General features: G+C 34.1%; 3 protein-coding genes across 3 annotated transcripts; 2 read left to right on the forward strand and 1 right to left on the reverse strand.

The window, feature by feature from the left end:
• The first annotated feature begins 6 nt into the window (after nt 1-6).
• On the forward strand, nt 7-10,541 carry LOC128209026 (RRP15-like protein). Its single transcript, XM_052912826.1, has 6 exons — nt 7-111; nt 3,316-3,428; nt 6,997-7,119; nt 7,343-7,428; nt 8,904-9,075; nt 9,469-10,541. Exons 1-6 carry the CDS (start codon nt 24-26, stop codon nt 9,631-9,633), a joined length of 747 nt encoding a protein of 248 aa, XP_052768786.1. The 5' UTR covers nt 7-23; the 3' UTR covers nt 9,634-10,541.
• An 817-nt stretch (nt 10,542-11,358) lies between these two features.
• Nucleotides 11,359-15,392, reverse strand: LOC128209452 (uncharacterized). Its single transcript, XM_052913479.1, has 4 exons — nt 15,292-15,392; nt 13,887-13,973; nt 13,571-13,651; nt 11,359-13,073 (listed from the first exon to the last, which is right to left on the reverse strand). Exons 1-4 carry the CDS (start codon nt 15,328-15,330, stop codon nt 12,975-12,977), a joined length of 306 nt encoding a protein of 101 aa, XP_052769439.1. The 5' UTR covers nt 15,331-15,392; the 3' UTR covers nt 11,359-12,974.
• Nucleotides 15,364-23,048, forward strand: LOC128209451 (BRISC and BRCA1-A complex member 2-like). Its single transcript, XM_052913477.1, has 12 exons — nt 15,364-15,526; nt 17,042-17,121; nt 17,364-17,455; nt 17,765-17,848; nt 18,419-18,526; nt 18,829-18,903; nt 19,322-19,422; nt 19,874-19,973; nt 20,488-20,558; nt 21,674-21,756; nt 22,099-22,249; nt 22,457-23,048. Exons 1-12 carry the CDS (start codon nt 15,402-15,404, stop codon nt 22,518-22,520), a joined length of 1,134 nt encoding a protein of 377 aa, XP_052769437.1. The 5' UTR covers nt 15,364-15,401; the 3' UTR covers nt 22,521-23,048.
• The last annotated feature ends 1,557 nt before the right edge of the window (nt 23,049-24,605 follow it).

The raw sequence follows: 24,605 nt of genomic DNA on the forward strand, positions 1-24,605 counted from the left end.
CAAGTTACTTCCCTTGAATCAAGATGGCTGCGCCCATTACAGAAATAGTGAGTGTGCTGGAAGACGTCGAGTCGGGATCGGAGGCTGATTCAGAATACTCAAACACATCAGGTTAAATTAAAGCTTTACGTTGTTACCTTTTCACATTAATTTTGGATTTATTATATTGTATATCTAATGATATCGGTCAGTGTCATGTGTTTTCGCGACTACAAAATAATATAAAGAGGATTAATGCATTCATGATTTAACACACTGGCGGTAGTAATGTTAATAGGACTTATCCTATTTGACACGCCCACCCGCCCGCTCCCACCAAAAAATAAATTAATAATAAGAATGATTAATAAATACAAAAATATTAACATAAATAAATAAATCCTAAAATGATAGGGACATGATCAGTAAAACTGCACTCTCACAGATTGACTGATTTGACAACTTTTTCATTTATCATCAGTGTTTTCGCTTCAGTAATACAGGATTAAACAGACTTTACAGGTATCAATTGTTTGGAAAACTGCTGAAATATCAGTGTTCGACACTAACGGGGTCCCGGGATCCCGAGGACACCAATTTTTAGGGAGGGACACCTAAACTTCGAAGTCCGGTATTCCGTCGGGACACTTAAATTTCTGACCAATAAAGGCTAAATATAAATAAATAAGTAGCATTTCATTAAATTATTACCTAAATTCGGGTCCCCTTAAATTTCTTGACAGTGCATGTCAAAATGATACTATAATTATTATTATCGGACACACCAAAGCGAAAGTATAGCTGACTGTTTGACTATAGTTACGTCATAAATCTATAAATAAACTGGTCATTTCACATGGCGCATGCAGGTTAATGCTTCCGTTTTGTTGTTTACATTTTCAACAAGGTCAGAGGTGACAGAGATTTATTATCGGTAAAATACTTATGCGGAATTGTTTTACGTGTCAGAACCACCCAAAAAAGATGCCAACACTGGTGAGACCTTTATGGTACGACCTTCGAGTATTTACAGTAACATTTACAGCACAAAAGACCGGCATCATACATTCAGCATTCTTTGTTAATTTGCATTCAACTTGTCAGTATTCTTTGTTAATTTTAAAGACATATATTTTAATGCTATGATCAAATCATAATAGAAATAAAATTTGCTAAGTTTTATTCATTATATACAGTCAATTTATAAAATTTTATGATTTTATGGCAAGAAAATTAACATACACAATTTTTGGTCGTCTGCTCTTCCAGTATGCACTTCAGCTGTTGGGCAGTCTGATTGATTTATCAGCAGCTCTACTAATATAAATGCGTATTTTCCGAAAATCTAAAAATAGTAACAATATCAAGTTTTTGTTTACATTGTATCCATCTTTGTTTTTGACTGAAAAATCTTTGTTTTTGACTGAAAACAAAAGGGACTTAGACATTCTACCGCTTTTGAACCCAATCTACCAACATAGAGACCCAAATATACCTCTCTCCCATTGCCAGAGGTTCACATGTCTGACAATATAGTGCTACTAAACGTGTCATTACATGCTGCTGAAAACATGAATGATATGGTGTATACTTGAATTACAAATTGAAAGGTAAAAGACACTGTATTTGTATGTTGAATTTAATATCAAAACAGGCTCAACCGTGAAAAAAATGTAAAAAGTGGAAGGGACTCCTAATTTCAGGAAGGGACTTCTGATTTCAAATGTTGGTGTCCCTTCGGGATCCCTTGGAAAAATGGTTAGTGTCGACCCCTGAATATTCATTTTTCTTAAAGCCTTTAGCTGGGTTTCCACCAGGATTTTCCGAAGGCTTGTTGGAACTGACTAATGGGGTGGGTATAAGTTCAGCCAAGCATTATGCTAGTAGTGAAGCACACAATTATACAGCCAGCACGCCTTCTTGCTACCCGTCAACTATTACGAAAGCGTAAATTGTCAATATTGATTACTGTTATATTGATTACTGTTTTGATAAAGCTTGTTGCAACAGAGATTATGGCATGTTGGTGCAATTAATGTGTGTCGGTAATTAGCCTTGCTGCAAGAAGGCAGGTCGGGCCTGACAAGCCATAAAGGCCTGGCAGAAACCCGCTCTGAAACATTAATTTCATTAATATGTAAAAAAAATTGTGATCTGATCTTTTAATAAGTTGTCAAACAGTCAATCTGTGAGAGTGCAGCTTTTGTCTCAGATCATAATAAAGTTTAGAAAATGTACAACTTCAATTCTTGGGCACTTGTTGGCAAATAGACTGACAGAAAACTACACAATCAGGATGGTAATTGTTGTGACAGGAATGCCAGCTGGCCAAGGACTAAAGTGACTGGATCAGATGACTAACAAGTCTGGAAATGAAAAAAACCATCTGATTTCTAGCTTGAATAATCAAAGAATAAGGAGGGGCTGGACTATACTACTGATCCACTCGTCGGAGTCAGAGTTAAGTTAAAGCTTTAGGGTAAATTGGCAATTTAACTTTTAACCCTTAGCCTAAAGTCTAATACACTCCATTCAATGCACTTCACTTCATACTTGGCACAAATGCTCAGGAATCCATATCATCCTTATATACAAATTATAGCCCCTGCTTGACTTAAAGTTGAGGGCACATACTTTCCAGTTACAGTTTTAGGGCAATTTGGGATATCCACTAATAACTTATATACCCTTCATTCAATTGACTTCATACTTTACACAGTTGGTCATGGCCATCACACAATGAGGTACATAACTCCATATTAACCTAAACACAAATTAATTTTTTTGTTGGACTGTTTTCGACAGGCACTAAGTACTTCATAAATGCATTCATTTCTAAGACAAAACACTGTATGATTGAGTGTGCTGTTGTAGGACTGATCTTGTTATAAGTTGATGTTTCTGTTGGTACCATAAAGCTTCATATTTTGTTGGAGACTTTCATGGGGAACAGTGACAAAGGCATTGGATAAGTCTACTATAATAATTTCCGTTAGGCTCTGACAGACTTGGTCTAATTCTTTTTGGTTGGGGTCCCTTTTTCGGAAGTGGACCTTTCTGAGCCACATTTGTAAATATCAGTTTGAATACATACATCCAATGCTGGTGTTCTAAAATAATGAAATCATCTTCAGGTTTATAATAAAACATATCAATAATATAACATAAAAAAGTATGAAAACAGTTCTCAGGGGAGTTACATATAATCAAAATAATGAGATATTTTAAATAATACAGAAACATCAGGAATCTAATCTAATCCCATTTCAATCAATTATATTATCAATGCTAAGATTAACATTTAATTACTCAAAATCAATATGCTATACTTTTCAGATGATGTTGATGGTAACAGTTCAGATCACAATGAGGATGACCACCAAACCAAAAAGGGACTTGCTGATGTTTTCTCCAAAATTCTTCATAAAGCTGTACCAATTGATAAGCAGGTTTGTCTAAGATCACTTGCAAAATCCTTTTTATTGTTTTGGTCCAAGAGTCATTTTCAGGAAGCCGTGGATTGGTTTTGATCTGATTTGGGTGGTTTTCAAAATAATGAGGCAAAAGTGTGACATAGGGGTTGAAAATTTAAACCCAGTTTTCATGATTTTCACCTATTTTACATGAAAGTAAATACTTCAAATTACACAGAAACAACTTTGGGAAAGTATCAGGAAATACAAATAAAAAATATTTTGACTTTAAATCCAAATATTGTGAACATTTCTTACAATATGGTTGATTTATAAAAGTGTCTTATGACAAGAACCTTGCATAAATCATATGCTTTTTCTGAATTATATAATCAGTAATTGGTACCTGTGTGAAGTCATGTGCATAATAACTCAGTTGTTTAAGAAAAAAAAAACTCAACACATTTTGTCTAAATTTGAAACCAAAAATAAATTATTACCTCACAAAGTTTTTGCTGTAATTAAAACAAGAATCAAATAAGGGAAAAATCTACATTAACCTCACCTTATGCATCTTTATAGACCACATACCAAATTTCAAGAATGTATTGTAACTTACAATTGCCAAATTTTTCATTTCAAAATTGAACTATTTTTCAGTGCACAGGGGACACATATTGAAGGCCAATATAATATGCATTATTATTCACTTTCATGTTAATAAAATAAGGATTTGTGATCAACTTAAGACATTTCTGTGTATATGATAAAGTGTATTCCTCAAAATTTCTTCAGTATCACATTTTTCACAACAATTTCCTCAAAATTCAACAGCACGTAATGATGCAAATGGAAAATATTGGCTAAGAGAACAACTTACAGCAAACAATCACATATATAACATTTATTACTTCATATTGAGTCTAAAAAATAAGAAAATATCATCAATGGTAATATAAAGTACTAGAATTCATACATGTTTAATTCTTTGTTAAATAATGGAAAGGGTGCACAGGGGACAAATCATAATGCAAGTAATATTTTTTTAATTATGTAATTATTTTTGTAACTTAGCTTTTTCTGGTAAACATTTTTACAATAATTTCAGTAAAGCTTGAAACAATACTGTAAATGTTTGAAAGATTATATTAGAGCCTACAAAACTAACAATGGAATAAAATATGTCCACGTAGTGGAATAAAGATTTTTTAAGGTCTCAATGCACCTGTTACCATTAAACACTTATGTGAACATGTCTAAATTTAATTCACATGTCTAAATTTAAAAGATGCCTCTTTGCCTTTGGCATCCTACTCAATAAAATAGTATCTTTTTATTAGGCATTATTCGAGAATTAAATTCAAGAAAATTCTCAACTTTTGGTTTTCACAAGGATTTAAATTCACCTGGCTTTGACATGGTTTTACTTTGGTCCATTTTTAGGCGCTCAAATTGTCAAAGACTTTTCTTGCAACTCCACATATTCTTAGCATTGCTTGTGTATACTAGCTGCCTTTTTATTTTTTTCCTGATTTAGTTGGTTTGCCTACTTTCCTTATGACTATGACTGACATACATCACCAATTGTGTAATTTTCTACAACATGACTTATTTTAAGACCTTCACTTTGGTGTGGCATTCTTTACCAGACGGTTAATTGTGGAGGCCCACTGTGTGTATTCATACCTTCTCATTTTAACCTTTCTCCTTTTATTCTGTCTGTCATTTTCTGGACTTTTGTTGTTTCCTCATTTCGCTTCATTTTATTTCTTCTCTGCCCCTGCTTCTTTAGTTTCTCCTTTTCTTTTATTTGTAAATCATATATAGGATCTATTTGTCCTCTTTCTTAGTTTTTGAGCAATACCTGGCAAATTCTGCTCTTTTTCTCAGTATCTCGATCTCTGTCATACATTTTCTGCAACTTTTGATCTTTGCGCTTCCTAGACTTCATTGTGTTAATGTTTTCAACAGTCTTTTCTTCATTTGTTTTCATATTTTCTATGTGATCTCTTTGGAAAAGGAAGCTTAACTACAACATTTTCCACTAGGGTACTTATTTCCTGTACAAAATTATAATCTGGTATATTTGCTATCCATATAAAAAAATTGTCCCCTGTGCACTGAATTGAAGCATATAATACCTTGCACATATAAAAGCATTACATGAATAATTTCAATTTGATTTGATGTTTTTTAATTGTCATGATAAAATCAAAATAGAATATTTAAACAAAATATGTTATCTTATGTGCCTCAATACTGAAACTGTATTTAAATTTGATAAACCTTTAAAAGTAAACATTTAATGGCTTTATAATTCAATAATAAAAAAGTATTAATAACACACTTACCATCAAGTTGCTCAACTATCAAGTGATGTCTAAATATAACATACACATTTCTCAGAATGTGGAAATAGCACCATATTTGTTAGTTTATGACATTTTATTGAAATCTGCTAAAACAGGGTGCACAGGGGACATTGCTTTAAACCATGCAGATGCTTCAAATCTCTGTATGTGAGAGGCTGAAAACTGTTTGTTTTTAAATCTGTTGTAACTTTCTTTTCTGGGAAATACAGCAGAATATCATTTTATTGAAGAAATTATAGAAATCTGACAACTAACAACCTAAAAGGTGCACAGGGGACATTTTGGGGAAATAAGTCATGCATCTGAGTTACGGACAAAATAATGTATGAAATAATAAAACTATGTTATTTATATAAAGCTGGCAGGTTAAAGTTATTAAAATAACATAGTAATTTAAAATAAATAGTGCTTAAATGGAATGGTAGTGTTCTCAATGTGAATTGAATATTCTATCTTCTTTTTTAAATGAATGGGGGTCCGTCATATGACATTAAAATTTGGTTAAGATAATACATATTTTTCTATTTGAGGTATGTTTTTTTAAAATGAGAAAGGGTTAAGTTACATAAAAAACAATAAAAAAAATACTATATCATTCAGTTTCAAAAAATAAAACGCATTTGAATAAAGGTCTTCATGTAAAATGTCACACTTTTTTGGGACAGGGGACAAATTTAGCAACATATTCTTACATAACTTTTTTTGCTGATTGAGCCATCCATTTGAAACTCAACAATTTTCTTAACAAGACTGATTGGCCCATAATGTGCCTGCTAACACTTTCCAAAAGTGAAAGGAATAAAAGTTAGGAGAGATAAAAGAAAAAGCCTCATTATTTTGAAACCACCCATTTATGCTATTTTTTGTACCCTAGTAATGGGTGTGTAGGTTTATTTTCTGAATAAGTCAAGAGACTAAGAGTTTTTCGCTTAAAGTGTTATCAGAGAAAAAAGTAAAGCTTACTGGTTTTCTTGATCTACCAGGTTCCTCTTCACAGTTATAAACAACTTTGCATGACAATTTCCTTGCAACTTTTTATCACAAAGTCTAACTATTGACCTTTGTCTTGATCCATTAGTAAAGATATCTGTAAAGGTCTCATGGAAAAATTGAAATGTAGTGATAATCTATGATATAATACCGATATAGAATTTCAACAAACAAAATTAATATGTAACAAGTGTTATTGATATACAAGTACTTCATGTATATATTATTATATACCTGTATAGGTGATCCTGGCAAAGGGGAAAACAGACCGTGAGATTCTAAAACGAAAACTTGCAGCCGCGGAGGAGGAGGGAGAAGGGGCGGATGGTAAAGAGAAGAAAGAATACACTGGCCATGATGTGAAGGTTAGTTTTCTTAATAATAACAGCAAGCAGCAAGGTTGGGTTTTCAGGTTTTCATGTATGTTGTTTATCTTGATCAACCGGTATTGGTATAATAAAACGGTATGTGATTGTGTGATGTGTACAATACAACTGCAAATAATGTACCTGGATCAAGCTTAATGGTGAAAAAGGGATATGAATTTATTACCGCTTTTGGAATACCAATTTTTGTTTGTGCTTACAGAGGAAAATTTGGGAGAATATGAGTCGCAGCAAGCCAGACCCTCTTGATAGAGAAAAGGAAAGACGGCTTCAGAAAATCGCTACTAGGTACTATGCATAACAGGTCTTGTGTCTCACACACTCAATGGTAATGAGGGAGAAGGAAATTTATATGAGTACTTCATATCATGCTCAATTAAAAAAAAAATGCATGTAATTTAGTTTTACCTACGGCGTACCGGCGGGCAGGCTTGCAGCATCCAGTATGTTGTATGCTGCATAAATGTAGAAGCCTTCGTCCAGTCATCACCAAATTTGGCCAGAATGTGTATTGGCATTATATCTTCAACCAGATCAATAACCAGCCATATCGCTTTAGACACTCCAGAGTTATCGCCCTTTAATTGTAGAAATAATCTCAAATTGTTCTTGTCCAATAAACCACTTTTGAAGCCATCATATCTTGTTCAAGTTTGATAACCAGCCATATTGCTCTTGACACTTGAGAGTTATTGCCCTTTTATTATAGAAATTGCCTTAAAATTGGTTTTGTCCGCTCAGTAACTCTAGAAGCCTTTGTCCAATCATCACCAACTTTGGTCAGAATAACATGTTGGACAAGTTTTTTACCAGCCATATCGCTTCAGTCACTCAATGGAATTGCCCTTTAAATATATAAATTACTTAAAATCAGTCCTGTCAATTGTCACTGCATTTGGTCAGAATGCCTATGGACAGAATATCTTGTTCAGTTATGACCGTTGATTTGACAAAAAATGTCTTTACAGTATTCACTCTCAAAATTTGTCTTAATGCACAACAGTACAACCACTTGATATCAACAAACTTAGTGTCTTAATGCACAACAGTACAACCACTTGATATCAACAAACTTAGTGTCGCAAAATAAGGATTGTACTCTTGTTAAATACTCACAACTTGGATGTTTCACAAAAATTTGGCCATAGAAACCTCTTATTCAAACCATTAAGTAATTGTAATGAATTTGTAAAACTACCTGTTATAATCTTATATATTCATTGTAACTTGTAAGTCATATCACAGTTAGACTTAAGGATTTTGTATTTCGACTTGGCTTAATGTATTGTAACAAGCCTTGCTATGTTAATTAATATTTAAAACATGCCAGGCATCCATTTTGAGCTCTTCTGTTTTTCAAAGTATTGTGATAGTAATTGTGTTGTTGGCATCATGCAAAAACATTCCTAATTCTTCAAGTGAAACTTGGTACACATGTTTCAAGTGACAACATGCACATAAGAGGCCCATAATTCTGACATCAATATTTGTTTCATAATGCCCTGGTTTCAACTAAAAAAGGGCAAAAACATTGGCTTTAACTCAAAAACCAGATATTCAAAAGAAACATACTTCACATGTTGTTAAGAGACAATATGCACTTATAAAGAAAGGCCTATAGCTTTGACTTTAATTATTGTCCAGTATTGACCCTTATATGATCAGTATTGACAGGGTTAGGTGTTTGCCCCATGGCATGTATTTGTGCAGAGCTTGCAGACTATACATTTTGACCACTGAATAATGTGTAAATTATTATCTAGAGGAGTGGTGCAGCTGTTTAACGCTGTCAAGAAGCAGCAGAAAACAGTTGAGGATGAGATCCAGCAGGTGGGCGGGTCAGAGCGTAAACGGGACAAGGTGATGGCCGGCATGACACGAGACCGCTTCCTTAACATCCTCCAGGGAACTGGGAAAACTCAACACAACACACAGGTTGGCAGAATATTATCCCCATATAACACCCTTACTTCCCTAAGCTACCTGATCAATCTGATCAGTCTTATAATCCAATATGGTAAGCATAGTTTACACGGACCTACTATCATGATAAGAACACATTACATTGCAAGCTACATGTAGATGCAGGGGTCATATTTTATGCATATTTCAGGATAAAAAGGGTTTACATGATGCCTTTAAATGGCATTTGCACTTGCACCTGTCTTGTAATGTAACAACTGTTTAAAGATTCTGCCAAGGAAAAAATCCCTGACTCGATACATCCTGCTGCAAGTATTTTGTTAAATCTTCATTTATATTTATTTATTTTACTTCAAAGTTAAGTGCAACATCTTTTAACCTCCATTTATAAAATTCCATTCACAGAACGCAAAGAAAGTCAAAACAGAGGACAATCAAGCCAGCGAGAAAAAGTGGTCAGCATTGCGTGATGACTTTATGATGGGGGCGCGAATGAAGGACTGGGATCGTGAGGAGAGCGGGGAGGAGGGGGTGGGGCCTGCGGACCCTGACATGTCTGATAGTGATTGACTGGAGTGTCAGGGCTTATAAATGATTTGAAACTGTGATAAAGATTGCCCAGGATTTAGTCTGGCTTGCCAATGTCTGTGGGTCTTGTATAATGTAACAGATGATCTAGTAGAATTTATCTGGTTGGGGGTTAGACTGTTCTGTGTTGTACTTAGGTTTGATGCTTTAAAGATCTGATTTCAAAATTTATGTAAGATACTTAAGTAAATTTCACACAGAGTTCAAAATCAGAATCCTTTTATTTTTAAATTAGTAACAACATACTGTGGAATGTGCATTGCCTGTATTTTAAGTTAAGAGTACAATGGCATCTGTCTTTTAAACGTATAAAGAAGCAACATTACATGCACATAATACAACCATGAGTGACAGCAGATGGTTGCCCTAAGATCATGGCCATTGCAGTGTTTGAAATTCACATTGTAATACATTTTATTAGCTCGTCAAAAAGGAAAAAGATCATAATCTTGGTGTCATTTCCATTTGAGTCTTCGGTGTGAAAGAACTAAACCTTCGCCATAACTCTTTAACCATTCACACTTTTCAAATGAAACTTGGTAGACATTTTGCCAGAGACGATACGCTTGGTCATGTAAAGCAAGATTGAGTTACGCCCCTTGTTTGACTGAAAAAACCCTGAGATATGCGATGGCATTCTGCTCTGTGATGCTCTTGTTTAGCTTTAAAGGCTGTTGGGATGTTCATACATGTACAAACCCTTGTATAATGCATGTAACTTTGTTCAAATCAAATGTTGATGCTTTTAACTTGTACTTGGATCATGTATGTATATTAAAACTGTGGTTCAGTCTTTGCATCAAGATGTTTTCAATTGTATTTTGTCATTCATATCAAATTTGTTATTGATATAGAAATACATGTCTTTAAAAATAAATAAATTCGAAAATATTCAACACATTGTTATGAATTTTGTGTCTTGAAATATCCAAAGTTTTTCAGGGGCAGTATACAGACTTTAGCATTAGTAGTTCTTGATTTAGCCATGCAAACCAACAACCAAGTACGAAATTAATAGCAGATCTTTAAATGGTATATAATTATAAAACATAAAATAACTGTACTACTCAAGATGTGTTTGCTGCAAGGCCCAAGTGTGTATCTTACTTACAGATAATGGTAACACTGGTTTAACTGTATGTCAGATTTTTCAGTGGAAATTTCAGGGTTAATGAGTTGTAATTCCGGCATGTGGAGGGTCGGGCATTTGAGTGTCGTTGACAGTTTTCTTTAGTTTTTTTTCTGTTTTGTGTTGTAAATATAATAGTTTTTATCAGATATTCATGAAAATAGGTCAGAATTAATATACATGATAGGATTATGGTTCTAGTGAACTGTACATTCTCTCATTGCCATCTATCTTTTCTTTGGGAGCATAACAAGTGCGTAGATAATTTCTCATTATATCGCATGATATTTAGGACCTGTGTAAATATCGTTATGGGTCATATTGGGTCAGAAACTTGGCATTTAGATCCACTAAAAAAAACAGTGTTAATCAGAATATTTCTCAGCCTTATATTTAAGGCCATTTTGAAAATGGGTCATCTCTGATAAAATCCACCAGTTTGAATATGGGTCAGCAGCATTCACTTTCTCCATTTTAGTTTAAACATATTTTATTTTCAAAGAACAAACATATGCAATAGTATACAAAATAATCAATATAAGGATTGGGCTGGAAGAAAATAAACAACTTTCGAGAGCCCTTTCTCCATTTTAACAGACATCCTGCTGCAAAACCACCTTTACCCAAATGAAAATTGCTTGAATGCCGATTTCAACATGACATGTTATAACTCATCAGGTCGGACTTGAGATCGATCCATATCACCTTATAGAGAGCTTCACAATCAAGCTATTAAAGATATATATATATCAACAAGAACATACTGCAAGGTTCTTGACCTTTATGTGAAGGTCAATGTGTGTGCAAGTTTGGGGAAATATTGAATCTTCCAGAGTAGTAAAGATTTGAATTTTCACAATAGCTCTGAACAACGAGTCTTTTATGTGCAAAATTACATAAATAATTATGACACTGATCATCATTATTTCAAAAAACTTTTTGAAGTACATTATCAAAACATACAATTTCAAAAGGCAGACATAAGACTTATTGTACCAGCATATTTTATTTATCAAATTAAATATAAAACATAACAGCATAAAACACATTTCTTTTTAAAAGAAACAACTCATAATATATGTTACAACACAAATGTTCATTTTTAGATCACGCTGGGTGTAGAAGACTTCAGATCTCCTAGAGACCAAACTCTTATTAGAGTTGAATTATCTCACTGTCCAAGTAATACATTCTTCCAAAAAACCAACTTGCCTTAAGCCAAGAACAAGTAAAACTAGAACTATCACTGAATGTGATTAATACCCCCAAAATGCCACCCTCAAGGAAAGCGAGATATATAGAAATAAGACCTAATTAGACAATGATGTGGATAAAGTTATGGTTCTTGTAAACTGCACTTCCCTTTTATTGTGCTTTAGCCGTGTATGAAGGATGATTAAATTCCATCCAATAGATTACAATTTATGTCCTGCACAAGAAAAAGTAACAAAGCGCAATAACTCTATAATTCCCTAAAAACGGTGTTATGGTTCTGGTACATTGCACTTCATCTCATTGTGCTTTATCATTGTATGACAATGAAGTTACAAAGGGCAATAAGTTGAAATTGTACACTGCACTTCTTCTTATTGTGGTTTCACATTGATAGTAGTTTCCACGACTGGACAAGAAAAGGTAACAAAGAGTTATTCCTCTGTAATAAGTTGAAATAGAGTTATGTTTTTTGTACACAGCACTTCCTTTCATTGTGCTTTACCATTGTATAAATAAATTCCACCAGTAGTTTTCTAATTGTTCTCCGGACAATTAAAGGTTACAAAAGGCAATAACTCTGTAATATTAGTTCAAATTAGTCTTGTCAGACTGAATAGGCACGAAACTTTTGAGTACTCATAGTACTCTCGAAACTCATAGTAAATGAATATTTATTTAGCAAAATTTGGGACTTTGCTAAGTGGAAGGGAACCAGCTAAGTAAAGAATGGCCAAGAGTAAATGTCAAAGAATCCCTGTTCTTTACTTAACTTAATTGTAATTGGGCAAGTTTAAAAGGCTTCGGACAAGTACATTTTGAAACCTGCTTCCTTGACTCATTTTAAACAATGAGACTATTACATATGAAGTCTATCACAGCCCACTTTCATCACATTCTGATCAAAATAAACAAGGTCTCAATCACACAAGCTAAACTCAGAAGCTCAATGTTAAGTAGTCCCTGTAAGGTGTTCAATGAGCTATGATAAGTCTGTGTTAGTCACACGTTTGTGCTGGAAGGTAGGGTCAGTCTCTAGGAGGTTATCTGGCACTGGGCCCAACAAGCTCTGCTCCTTCTTCTGCAACATCAGCAAAATAACAAAAGGATAAAGAATTATGAAAATGCTGATAAAAAGTATGATTAAATCTTTCAAGCACTCAGTTTGACTCAAATGTTCTATGGAAATTTCATGTCCTTACCACAATCAACTCAATATTGATATAGTATTTTAGGTCAGGTTATGTTATAAGCTTTTAATACTTGATACCAAAAGGACTGCAGGCAAATGCCAACATTCGATCAAGGGCTATAACTCAAACAGTGTTTTGTCGTGAGTGTTGAGAAATATTACACTATCATATGCCTATTTTAGTGTGAAATTGCTTCATGCAACTGTCTTAATTTCAGCCAGCATTTACATGGAAAACTTACAAAATGCCAACGTCGTGACAGCACAAATTGGCAGGCGAAAACTGATGATATACCTTCATCACCTAAACATTAATCATTACTTTTCCCTTAGAACATTTACCAACCAATGGGAGGTTCAAGTGTTTAACTTCCAGGGGGAGTTACCTCTTCCTTGATTGCCTTTAGCTGCTCTTCACTGATGTGATATTTCCTCACCAGCTTCTCCATGTCCCGCTCACTTGCTTGCTGTAAACAACAGCACAGGAAAAATGTCTTAAGATTTTCCAACATAACAGAATAATTGAAAAATATGTCACAGGTTTTCACAATTGTATGATAGCAATAGTTTGTCCATGACAAGAGTATGTCGTGCTATGTTTTACAGCCATTTTTTCTCAAAATACATACTATTTTACAATTTCATCCCTTGAGTAATGTTTTCAACAGACCAATAAAAAGCCCTGTATTTGAATATACATACCACTGCTGTGATTTTCATAGCATCTGATTTGAAGTATCTGACATCCTGGAATGACTTTAGCATTGCAATTGCACCCAGGAAAGTGACCTGTACAAATATAAAAAATATTAAAACACACAGGAATGAGATAACTCATGGCCACATGCATTTCAAAAGTTATAATATGGAAATGCTTGTGAGTACATGTTTTTTGCATGATAATTTAGTATCCATTTTGGTACTTATGCAAGATAAAATGCATGAACATGTATAAAAACTCCCCACTGAAAAGATTCATGATTGTGATCATGATGATGGTAGTCTGTGTAAGGCTTAATGACATTTTTAATATCAGTGAATTTGCAGCTTACAGGTTTCCGTATGGTATGATGTATCATCAGAACTTCTACATAATACTTCATGCTATTTCCCAGATCAGCAAATTTATGGCCCAGATAAACATATCATCTGATACAGCCCAGATTGGCACATTACAATGATTTTTTTATTGAAATACGAATAACCTCATTCTATGCGCTGGCCAATACCACACTGAGTCATATCTGAAAGGGTCAGTTGTATATATATTAAAACTGTGAATAAATATGATTAAATGATTGTGTGTCTATTTATCATGTGTATTGTTTATGACACCAGTCAATTGTCACAACGGCCCCCGCAGGTCCGGGGAATAGCGGGGACTTTGACTTTTGGTCAAGCCAAGCCTGGCTAAAACCTCCGCCCTGCTGAGACAAACTGCTAGTAAAATCCCAGCCAAATGCCCCAGCTCCCCAGGGACCCTAGGTAAGGCCCATTCCCTGCTATTTTGGCCGCAAAGACAAAATGACCACATTCACCCGGCACTGCAGGGCCCCATGATAGGTAATAACACAGCCCATTTCCCCAGCTATCCCCAGTATACCCCCAGACCTGGGGGGTGGGGTCGTGGTTACAATTGACTGGTGCATTATTAGGAACCCGTAAACACACAATTCATACTCTTTTAGACTGGGCTGTATCAACTTTATGACTGGACATGAAGAACCGGTTCTAATCGTTCAATATATGTGGACTTGTCATAAACAAGCATTATTTACTGCAAGTCTTGCGCAATACACTCTTGAAATGCTTCCATTATTTCCATTTGTCACTGCATATTGTTCTTTTCCCAGCAACACTTACTTACTTATTACACTATGCACAGATGCTATCATTATAAAAGGCGGCGTATCTTTTTGTTGAGTGCAAGTCACAGTTTGACATTTGATATTTTTGGGAGTAAGATTGGTCCCAGGTACGAACTAGTTGGGAACGAATAAAAACTGAAACAGCAAAAACAATTTTGATATCGTACAAGTTTGTAGGTGAAAAAAAAATGAATAATTAGTATCGAAAATAAAACACTCAATAATTTAATTGTACTTACAGCCATTGATGCTTGCGTCAACTTCGATAAACGAGCCATTTTCTAAGAGATTTTATAACCGTCAATGAGAAATGCAAAAAGTTATCTCCCTTAGTTTCGGTGTTGACAAAATGAATGAACATGACATTATATCGTCAGTTACTCCCAAATTAAGCCATTTAGTTATCAAATTGATGCGAGATTGTGAAGTTGGTATATGTGCTGGACATGTGAAACTGTCTGATCTTAATTGTGGGTAAAGTATCAAAAGTTGTTGTAAAATGTACTATAATTTCGTGGGTGTACTTTGGTTACACTCAACTAAATCGTTGTAAATGCTCATTGCAGTTTGTACACATTGATCAGTTATGTACATTGATTAGTTATTTTTAATTTATAATTAAAATGTATATTTTAAAGAACGCATTTTCACTGAAAAACAAGTCCAATTGCCTATCTTATATGTACAGCTCATGACCTGCATGGATTTTTTTATGCAACAAGAATTGACCATTTCACCTAAGTGGAGTTTACCTACAAACTGTGACACAACACCAATTTCACTAAGAGCTACCCTTACCTCTTACCTCTTTCCAACGTGATCTCAAAGATTTCTGCCTCAATACACCAAGGCATTTTCTGGTTTGTGGTTAGTGCACTCACTCCTCACCAAGATATCCCCGTGTTGAATCCTAGCATGGGTGAATATGAGTTTTGTTTGTGGTTACCTAGCCTCCTGATTCTCTGGTTTTCCCTTCAACACAAGATCACACTCTCACATAATGCACCAGTCAATTGTAACCACGAACCCCCCAGGTCCGGGGATAGCCGGGGAAATGGGCTGTGTTTTTGCCTTTCAGGTGTCCCTGCAGTGCTGGGTGAATGCTGTGGTTTTGTCTTCATGCAAAATAAAGCGGGGAATGGGCCTTACCTAGGGTCCCTTGGGTGCGAGGGCATTTGGCTGGGATGTTACCATCAGTTCGTCGCTGCAGGACAGGGATTTTATCCGGAGTTGGCTGGACCGAAAGTCAAAGTCCCCACTATTCCCCGGACCTGGGGGGGCCTTGGTTACAATTGACTGGTGCATAACATGGTGGCTATGAGAATAATTAATTCAATATTGTAAATTTGATTATAATTTCATATCAAAGTAAGTTTATACTGGTACATGGTGATACAGGAAATCAGTGCATTTCACGTGAAATCCACTCAAAATGTGAAATCCACTCATAATTCATTTATTTTGATTAATGAACAAAATTCATTGTATACATATTGGAATATGCTCAAGGGTTTATATTTCAAATTTTATTGAAATTGGTCGAAAAAATGATGAAGCGATTTTTTGAAAATGATCCGAAATCAAAGTGAAATCCAGTTTTCGAGAAGTGAATTCCACTTATTACTCATTCATTTTGTAACAATTTTTCGAAAATTGGTCATTTAATTGAAAATGCATCATAATCAGTTTATATTTCAAATTGATCAAAAAATAAGAAAGTTGTAGAAATATTTTATAAAAAGATTGGGAGAATCCACTTTTTGAGAGGTGAAATCCACTCATAACTCATTTATTTTTTAACAAATAAATGTTTTTATTGAACATATTATGGAAATGCTTCATAATAGGTTTATGTTTCAAATTTTATTGAAATTGGTCAAAAATAAGAGTTAGATAAATATTTTGAAAAAGGCTTCATTGTTGATACATTAATCAAAATAATTTATTTTTTAAGTTTGAGATAAAATTAATGGATTTGTTTATTTACAGATGTCCAACAGTGTCTGATGCCCCTGGAAAATGTGACCGATTCAAGGTCACCATTCCATTTGCAGGACAAACTCTCACATGTATGTAACATTACCGGTACCTTTTTCTGTATATGAAGCACAAAGATACAACTTCTCCATTTATGACAGACTATGTATGTTTTACTGATCATTGTCACAAGTTGATCTCGATTTTGATTGAATTACATTAAGTTATTGGGAGCAACAGTGTCATCTTATAAATAGTTGATATGGAATAACAATACATCTGCACTGTTTGAAATGATGCCTGTAAGTTATGACTAATATTTTGTTCCTTTCAGGGGAAGTCTTGTTCGATGAACAAAATCCAGAGGATCCTCCTGACTTCATATTTGGATCAGATGAGTTCTTTCCAAACATTGACAGACTGCCGGTGAGTGGACATAAGTTTTTGTCATCATTAAGGAAATCATTGTTATTATTATTCTTTTCTTTGAAAATATAAGCTTTTATTAGTGTTATTTTAGTGTTAGTGATTCTCTGGAAAATTGACTGATTTATTGAACAGAGGTCAGTGTGAAAGTTTTTTTTTATTGGCCTATTTTGTTAAGTTATCTAGAAACCTGTCCATGTATGTGATTATCTTTATATAGTGATAAAATGAAAAAAACAACTGGGGAAGAGAAATCTGTTGTAGCTACACTAATTAGTACTTATTGGAATAACTATCACTGTTACACAGAGTCTGGTCGACTGGGATTTCTCAGAGCCTGCCAGTCTTACACACGTCATCAATGAACTCGTCATAGAGTACAGGAGATACCAGGTACCACTATCTTAGTGTATATAGAGCAACAATAGTGTGGTACAAGAAATTAAAATTAAATATTTACAATTCTATTGCACTCCTTAATTGAAATAGTATTCTTTCAATTGCGTTCATATTCAGTTGATCGCATCATCACTGGAACTATATTGTGATACATTGTATGTGACATCAATGAAATAAATGCTGTCAATAATGTTGCTGTAGTACAAACAGTCCAATTTAAACTAAGCTCATTTGTCTCAGAAGTGTTATTTTTCAGTGTTTTAGTTGGATTATAAAAGATAAATTTTGCAAATATTGAGGGTGAACATAAATTATTGACTATTTTAGCAATGCTGTTCATCTGTGTATGAATATAAGAAGAAATGATAACCATGTTGCATCTCTTTATCTACTATCTTTATTTAACATAGTCATATACATATTATATATTTTCAGTATATCTTTTGAATTCTATTAAAAAAAATGATAGTGTTTGATTCTGTTGCATGGACGTTAGAGTAGCTGGACCGTATTGCATGTAAAATAACAGTTGATATATTCATACTGAGTTTGTGTTTGGCTCAGGAGCGATTGGTGTCAGAGATTGAACGACTCAACTTTGAGTACACATCACTGCTGGAAGGGACTGCAGTCACCCCGGACACAATGGAAATACATGTCTCCCGCACAGAGGTAAGCTCAGGCCTGGCTATTCCATCAGGTGTCGGTATAGTTTAACCATAAGCAATGACCTGAGGTCTTTAATCAAATTACATTAAGTTAAGAGTCATAGTAGTGCAGCCATACAGCCATCTACCGTATTAATGAGTAAAACCACTCTGAACTTGGCTATTTGATGAAATGTTTTAGATAATTTTATAAGCCTTGGTCTTAAGACTTGCAGGTCATTTTTTTAAGAAAAACTTGATACATGATAACTGAAGGAACATAAGCCTTTTTTATTTTGGACCAACTTTCTCCTTGTTTGATTGTAGAATCGTGTAGGACCTATAAATTTCTTGATAAAGCTGCACGTAGACTTCTCTAAAATACCTGAGTATATGGTGAAGGTAAGTTTGTATAATTAACTACCTCTAATATTTCTTATACTGGAAAAATATTTTGGTTAATGAAAAAATTTAAGGCTAAATAGTGTTTGTATGGTAATCTAGGCCTGTTTTTGAATATGGAGGCATTAACAAAAGAAGCCATGACTGATCTTGACCACAGCTCGATTGTGGTTGACCAAGACATAAAGATTTAATTTCCTTTTTTTTTAAAAAGTGTATTAAAGGTTTGTGTTCAATTTTCATGCTGTATCTATCTACTTAACTAAAAGCTACATTTGTATTTTGCACTTTGATATAAAAAAAATGAACATTTTTCTTTAAACAGAAATGAAACTGATCTATCAGATATTGTTTTCAATAGTCACACTTGCTTTCACAAGTCAGATTGATACACCATCCCATTTACTCTACACTATAGTTGAACCTTGGAGAGGACGCTGCCCTGTTGCTGGTCACGTACCACACGGCCGAGGGATCACGCATCACACCTCAACTCTACATGTCACACAGGCTAGAAAAGTATGTATAATGGTTGGGTATAACCCACAGTTAAGATTAATTCATACCTTAGCATGTTTGTCAATCTAAGCCTGTCTCCATATGAATGCTGACCATAATTATCTGGATTTATAAAATCCATTCATTGTTAAAACACTGTCTAAATATTTAACTTCACCATCATTCAATTGAAATGATTAATGTATGGTATTCAATATGCACTTGCCCAACACTGTATTCTTGTATTCTGGTTTTGATTATAAAAGATGTATAAAGTGCTTAATACATGTAAGGACTAAGGAGTGTACATTATACAGTCATTTTTGTTTTAGTTCCATGGTAACCATTTCTTCCAAATGCAATTTTAAATTTTACATCCCGTCTAATATTGTATTATTGTTTTACTGTGAGTTTGAATAGTTCAAGTTGGCCACTGATTACAATCGTAGTAATCATACAAATGCAATTTCAGGGCGCTGGGTGGGGGAAATAATCTACGTATACCGGTGTTTCCTGAGCAGTCATGTCTCTCTGACTACGTCCAGGATGTGACCTTACTCCTCCAAAACAAGGTCAGTCGTGCATCCAACTCAATATTGTTCATGATCTGGTCCATCTCTAGTCATAGATGGCTGTATGGACAATTAATAGTGACATTCTCTTTCCAGCCTTATCTATATATATCATCATGTATAAATTCACCATTTATTGTGTACACCAGTGTCCTTAATCAATAAAATCTGACTGCTGACCTGGCACTAATTACCTTCTCATGTAAATTTTTTAATTTCTTTTAGGTCTTTGCCTGTATTAACTAATCTTATTGAGAACATTGACTCCCCAGTACTGGAAATATTTGTGAGACAGTTAAGTGTAACCTCCAGATCACATCTAAAACCATATTTGTATCTAACAGCAACTTAGTACCTGGAGTTTTGTAACAGTAATACTGCATTGTTAAGAATTGCTCCTAAGATTTTTAATGTGACGGCTCCCAACACTCTGTTAAATATATCCCCTATTTGGAGAAGAATTGCTTTTAACAGTCCTTTAAGTTTGCTGTTAGCATATTTCTATTCATTTCAGGTTGACACTATTGTAAATTGTTTTGAGAAGAGGCGGGATTACATAAATGCTTTCTTGGAACAATTTGGAAGGTATTTAATAGTTCTTTCCATTATGAACATGTTATACAAACCATACTTTGTGTTCATTTAAGTGTAAATTCTCCTATCAGAAGTAAAACCAGATAATAGATAGATAATATGTAAGTTTACCATCCAATAAGTAACATGTTTATATTGAATTATCTGCCAACTATTCATTGCAGGGTAACTAGTCTTATATTTCTGTAATCCATGGACTATCATTTGACATGAAAATCTTAACAGATATAAAAACCATGAACATTAAAACAAATCATGGTCAACAATAATTTGAAGACCAAACATCCTTGATTTCTATGAATTGAGGTATATAATATGAACAGTTACTTACAAGAACTGTGAACAAAATAATTCTACCCTTGAACTTTCCATATCTTGTTCACATAAAAAGTAATGTCAATGTTCAAGTTCACATTAAAAGTTCTGGCAATGTGGATGTTTGAAGTATACATTTTTTCACCCATACTATGAATTGAAACCGAAAACACAGAACTTGTTGAACTAGCAATGTTGGTAATGATATCACAGCTTTTGATAGCATGATTACCTCTGTAATGTATTTGAAATGTTAAAAAATATGAACCTAGGGGTTTGATTGTTGCTTCATCCACTAAGTAAAAAAATATGGCCTACAGAGCATGCAATATTGTCATGCATATCTCCAAAAGTACATAAGCCAGATACACTAAACTTTATAGGAATGTTAACCAGTGTGTAAAGTTATGCAATTGGCATTTTGTGTGAAGCCATGGCACATGACTTTGTGAAGATATTGGGTATAAAGAATGCAATTTTGTGTCGTGTGTATTTCCTTAAGTATATAAGAGCCACAATGATGAAACTTGACAAAAAATATTTACCAGGACATGGTGTTGGGCGTCTGGTATATAGTGTTAAAAGTAAATTTATGGCCCTTGACTTAAATTTTGTATGTAATGGTTGTGCTCAGCAGAGTATTGTCCTTGTTTCCAATGCTGTCACTTTTAGATAATATTTCTTCAGCATTCCATAAAGGGTAGCGGTCAGTTTTTGATCATCATCATTTTAATTCACATTTCATCTGATTGTAGTTCACACAGATGATATTATTGTGTCTGCCTTTACAGGTCTGTTCTGGAGTTTGACAGTGTTAGTTTCACCAAGGTTGGGTTCCTCTTCGAGTGGCACGATTTCTTCTTCATGGTCAACAGTGAGTTCATTTGCCTTCAAAAGTTCAATATGTAATTTATTTGGTTCATTTGATAGCATTGAGATTTCTTTATGTAATAAGAATAACATAAGCCACAAGATTGTATGAATTGAAAATGTAAATGCATGTTGAAAACTTGATATTTTACTTATTTTTACTTTATCAATAATAACATGTAGCCTTGTAGGTACCGTTTTGGAAAAGATTACATATTGTTGGATTAAAATATTTAAAGCAGCTTAATTTGTGCCTTATTTAGGGCATGATCTGTTGTACTATCAATTAAATCCAAGAGCTGAGGGTCATCTTCATCATCTTTTTCCACTTCTACTTACCCACCAGTTGAATTGCCTGCGATGTTCCCAAAGGAGAAGCCATCGTTGACGCTCCAGTCCATCTACCATGAGCAGAAGGGTCGGCCGTACAGTGAGCCATACCCAGACTACCCCTACAGTCCACGCTGGAATGGGGCAGAAATGGCAGACAGAATAAGGTCATTTGCTTGTTACTTTGTTTACTAATGTGTCACTTGCACTTCATTGCAAGTTATAGATACCTATATTTGGCCTTAAAATAATTCTAGCACAAAGCACTTCCTTGAAGGTATATTTTGGATATTTATATAATTTTCTGATATGTTATCGATTTATAACTATTACCATTGAAATAGTTCCTTTATCAATTAATTGTACTGTTTCAGACAGTACATCCTGGAGCATATTGGTACATTCCAAAAGAAATCAGTGACTTGTGGAAGAGAATAGCATCTGCCATTCATGGTCTGTTTTAAAACTGCTGGAATCCCCGATCTGAATGGCCTTGATCCTTGTGACAATTTCATGTCAATGTCTCTTGTTTCCATGGTAACCTAGTGAACACCTGACTAATTAAACTGTGTTTACTGCAGGATAGGTGGTACTCCTGAGAACAAAAACATTTAAGTTAATGCATACTAACCCACACTGCTGAGCTGCATCATTTTAGTCTATAGATACCTTGTTTTAGGTATCTCTAGTGTACTCAGTCTGAAATATGTTATGAAATTACTTCTTTGAAACTTTTCTACACTGGGAGGTCCCTTTCGAACTCAGGACTTTATGATGACGAATGTTTGATGCAAGAGACATAATGAAGGCATTTTGTAGTTGTACAGTTAGTCATATTGTTTAATAAAAGGTATTTAGATTTGTTTTTAATGAGGTCATTCATCTGACACTATCATGTAAGCTGTAATCATTGTTTATTGTTCAACTTTGTGCAATATGATTTTAAATAAATTACCAGTTATTCATTTTGAGTGTTGAATTTACATTTATCATTATTTTACAAAGAGTTCACCTACATTGTATTGTATAGCGAATTTTGCTCCATGTACTACCACTTCCACTTGTTAATATTACTAGTACCACCCCTGAATTACATTGTGACACACAATCGCAAACAGTGCTGTAGGAGCAAAATTGTGCCAAACTAGAATTCTGCTGAATTAGATGTGTAGCTGTCCAGAGAACAAACACTGCCATAAAGTTTCATTATGATTAGATGAATAATATTTCAGTTATTGTCTGCAAAAGCAACAAGAGATGTCAAAGAGACAGTGCACTCCACTATTCTGCCGCTTTTAAATTCAAGTTTTGGTGAAACATGCATGGATCACTGTTTAATTTGATAATATACAAAATCTTAACCAGAATTTCTAAGTCAAATAATAAAGGGCCAAAGTTTGCATTACATGCAAGATAGAGTTATCATACTTGATTGTATAGTTCAATGCAATTCATCGAGTTATTGACTTAAATCTGCTTACATGCAAAACCTTAACCAGAATTTTAAAGTCGAACAATAAAAGAGCAAAATTTATATTATATATACACATGTATATGTAATTGGGTAATAGTTCTTGTGTTTCACAAGATTCATTTCATTTGACAAATACACTGGCCAACAGTGTCACTAAGTTTCAAGATGATTTGATATTTGTTTTCCTATTTTTTAAAGTGGAAAGGGGTATAACTATAAGTGTTACTAAAACCCCACAAAGGCAGTATGTCCAGCAACTGTCTGAAAGATTTGTCTTGATTGGATGATAAATACTTGATCAAACTAGCAGCACAGGGAGGTGCTTTGCCCTTATATACATGTTAAAGCATTCTAGCTCTTGCCTTAAAGGTCAAAGTCACACTTAGAGGTCAATGGAGCCTGATAGAGACTTCATAGTAATAATTTATGTCTCAGTTATAACTCTTTCACTTTTAATCAGATTTCAATCACACTTCACAATTGTAGAGCAGCACATGAATGTACTTGTGTCAAAAATGACTCGTTTTAAACTCACAACCCTTTTCTCTTTTTCTTTTTTTTTTTTAATCAAAAACTTGTGGCATTGTTATTGTACACGATAATACAGTTTGTATTGTTTTACTTTCTTTGAAACATATAAATGTCAAAATGTGTATGTATGTAAACAATACAACAATATTTTACTATACATCATTTAATAGTTTTTCAAAAGAAAAGGTTTTCTCTATGGAGGCTATTCGTTGCCAAAAGTCCAGACGTGTAATTCCCACAATGTGCTTCTTAATCATACTTAATATCTCTTACATTTGTCAATGTAGACGTGCTATTTGTTGTTTCTATTCGTCAGTTTTTCCGTATTGATTTGTCATTTGTCATTATAGTAGTCAAAATGTATATTTGTCAGATCGACCCTGTATAAACTCACTAAAACATAGATCGTATAACTTGCCTTTAACAATATGATGATGTAATTTAGAAAGCCGAATCATGCATATGTAAAACTGCAATCCTACAGTCGACACTCGCATTCGTAAAATGAACATTTGCAT

The sequence above is a fragment of the Mya arenaria genome, chromosome 11 (assembly GCF_026914265.1).
Source record: "Mya arenaria isolate MELC-2E11 chromosome 11, ASM2691426v1".
Lineage (NCBI taxonomy): Eukaryota > Metazoa > Mollusca > Bivalvia > Myida > Myidae > Mya > Mya arenaria.

Coding starts and splice junctions, on each gene's coding strand:
- LOC128209451 (XM_052913477.1), top strand. CDS start 15,402: ATGAATGAACATGACATTATATCGTCAGTTACTCCCAAATTAAGCCAT. Junction 19,974..20,487: donor CCTTACTCCTCCAAAACAAG/GTCAGTCGTGCA, acceptor TATTCATTTCAG/GTTGACACTATTGTAAATTG. Junction 21,757..22,098: donor TTTCTTCTTCATGGTCAACA/GTGAGTTCATTT, acceptor CTTACCCACCAG/TTGAATTGCCTGCGATGTTC.
- LOC128209452 (XM_052913479.1), bottom strand. CDS start 15,330: ATGGCTCGTTTATCGAAGTTGACGCAAGCATCAATGGCT. Junction 13,974..15,291: donor TGACGCAAGCATCAATGGCT/GTAAGTACAATT, acceptor ATATTTGTACAG/GTCACTTTCCTGGGTGCAAT. Junction 13,652..13,886: donor CTATGAAAATCACAGCAGTG/GTATGTATATTC, acceptor TGTTGTTTACAG/CAAGCAAGTGAGCGGGACAT.
- LOC128209026 (XM_052912826.1), top strand. CDS start 24: ATGGCTGCGCCCATTACAGAAATAGTGAGTGTGCTGGAAGACGTCGAG. Junction 7,120..7,342: donor ACACTGGCCATGATGTGAAG/GTTAGTTTTCTT, acceptor TTGTGCTTACAG/AGGAAAATTTGGGAGAATAT. Junction 7,429..8,903: donor CTTCAGAAAATCGCTACTAG/GTACTATGCATA, acceptor ATTATTATCTAG/AGGAGTGGTGCAGCTGTTTA.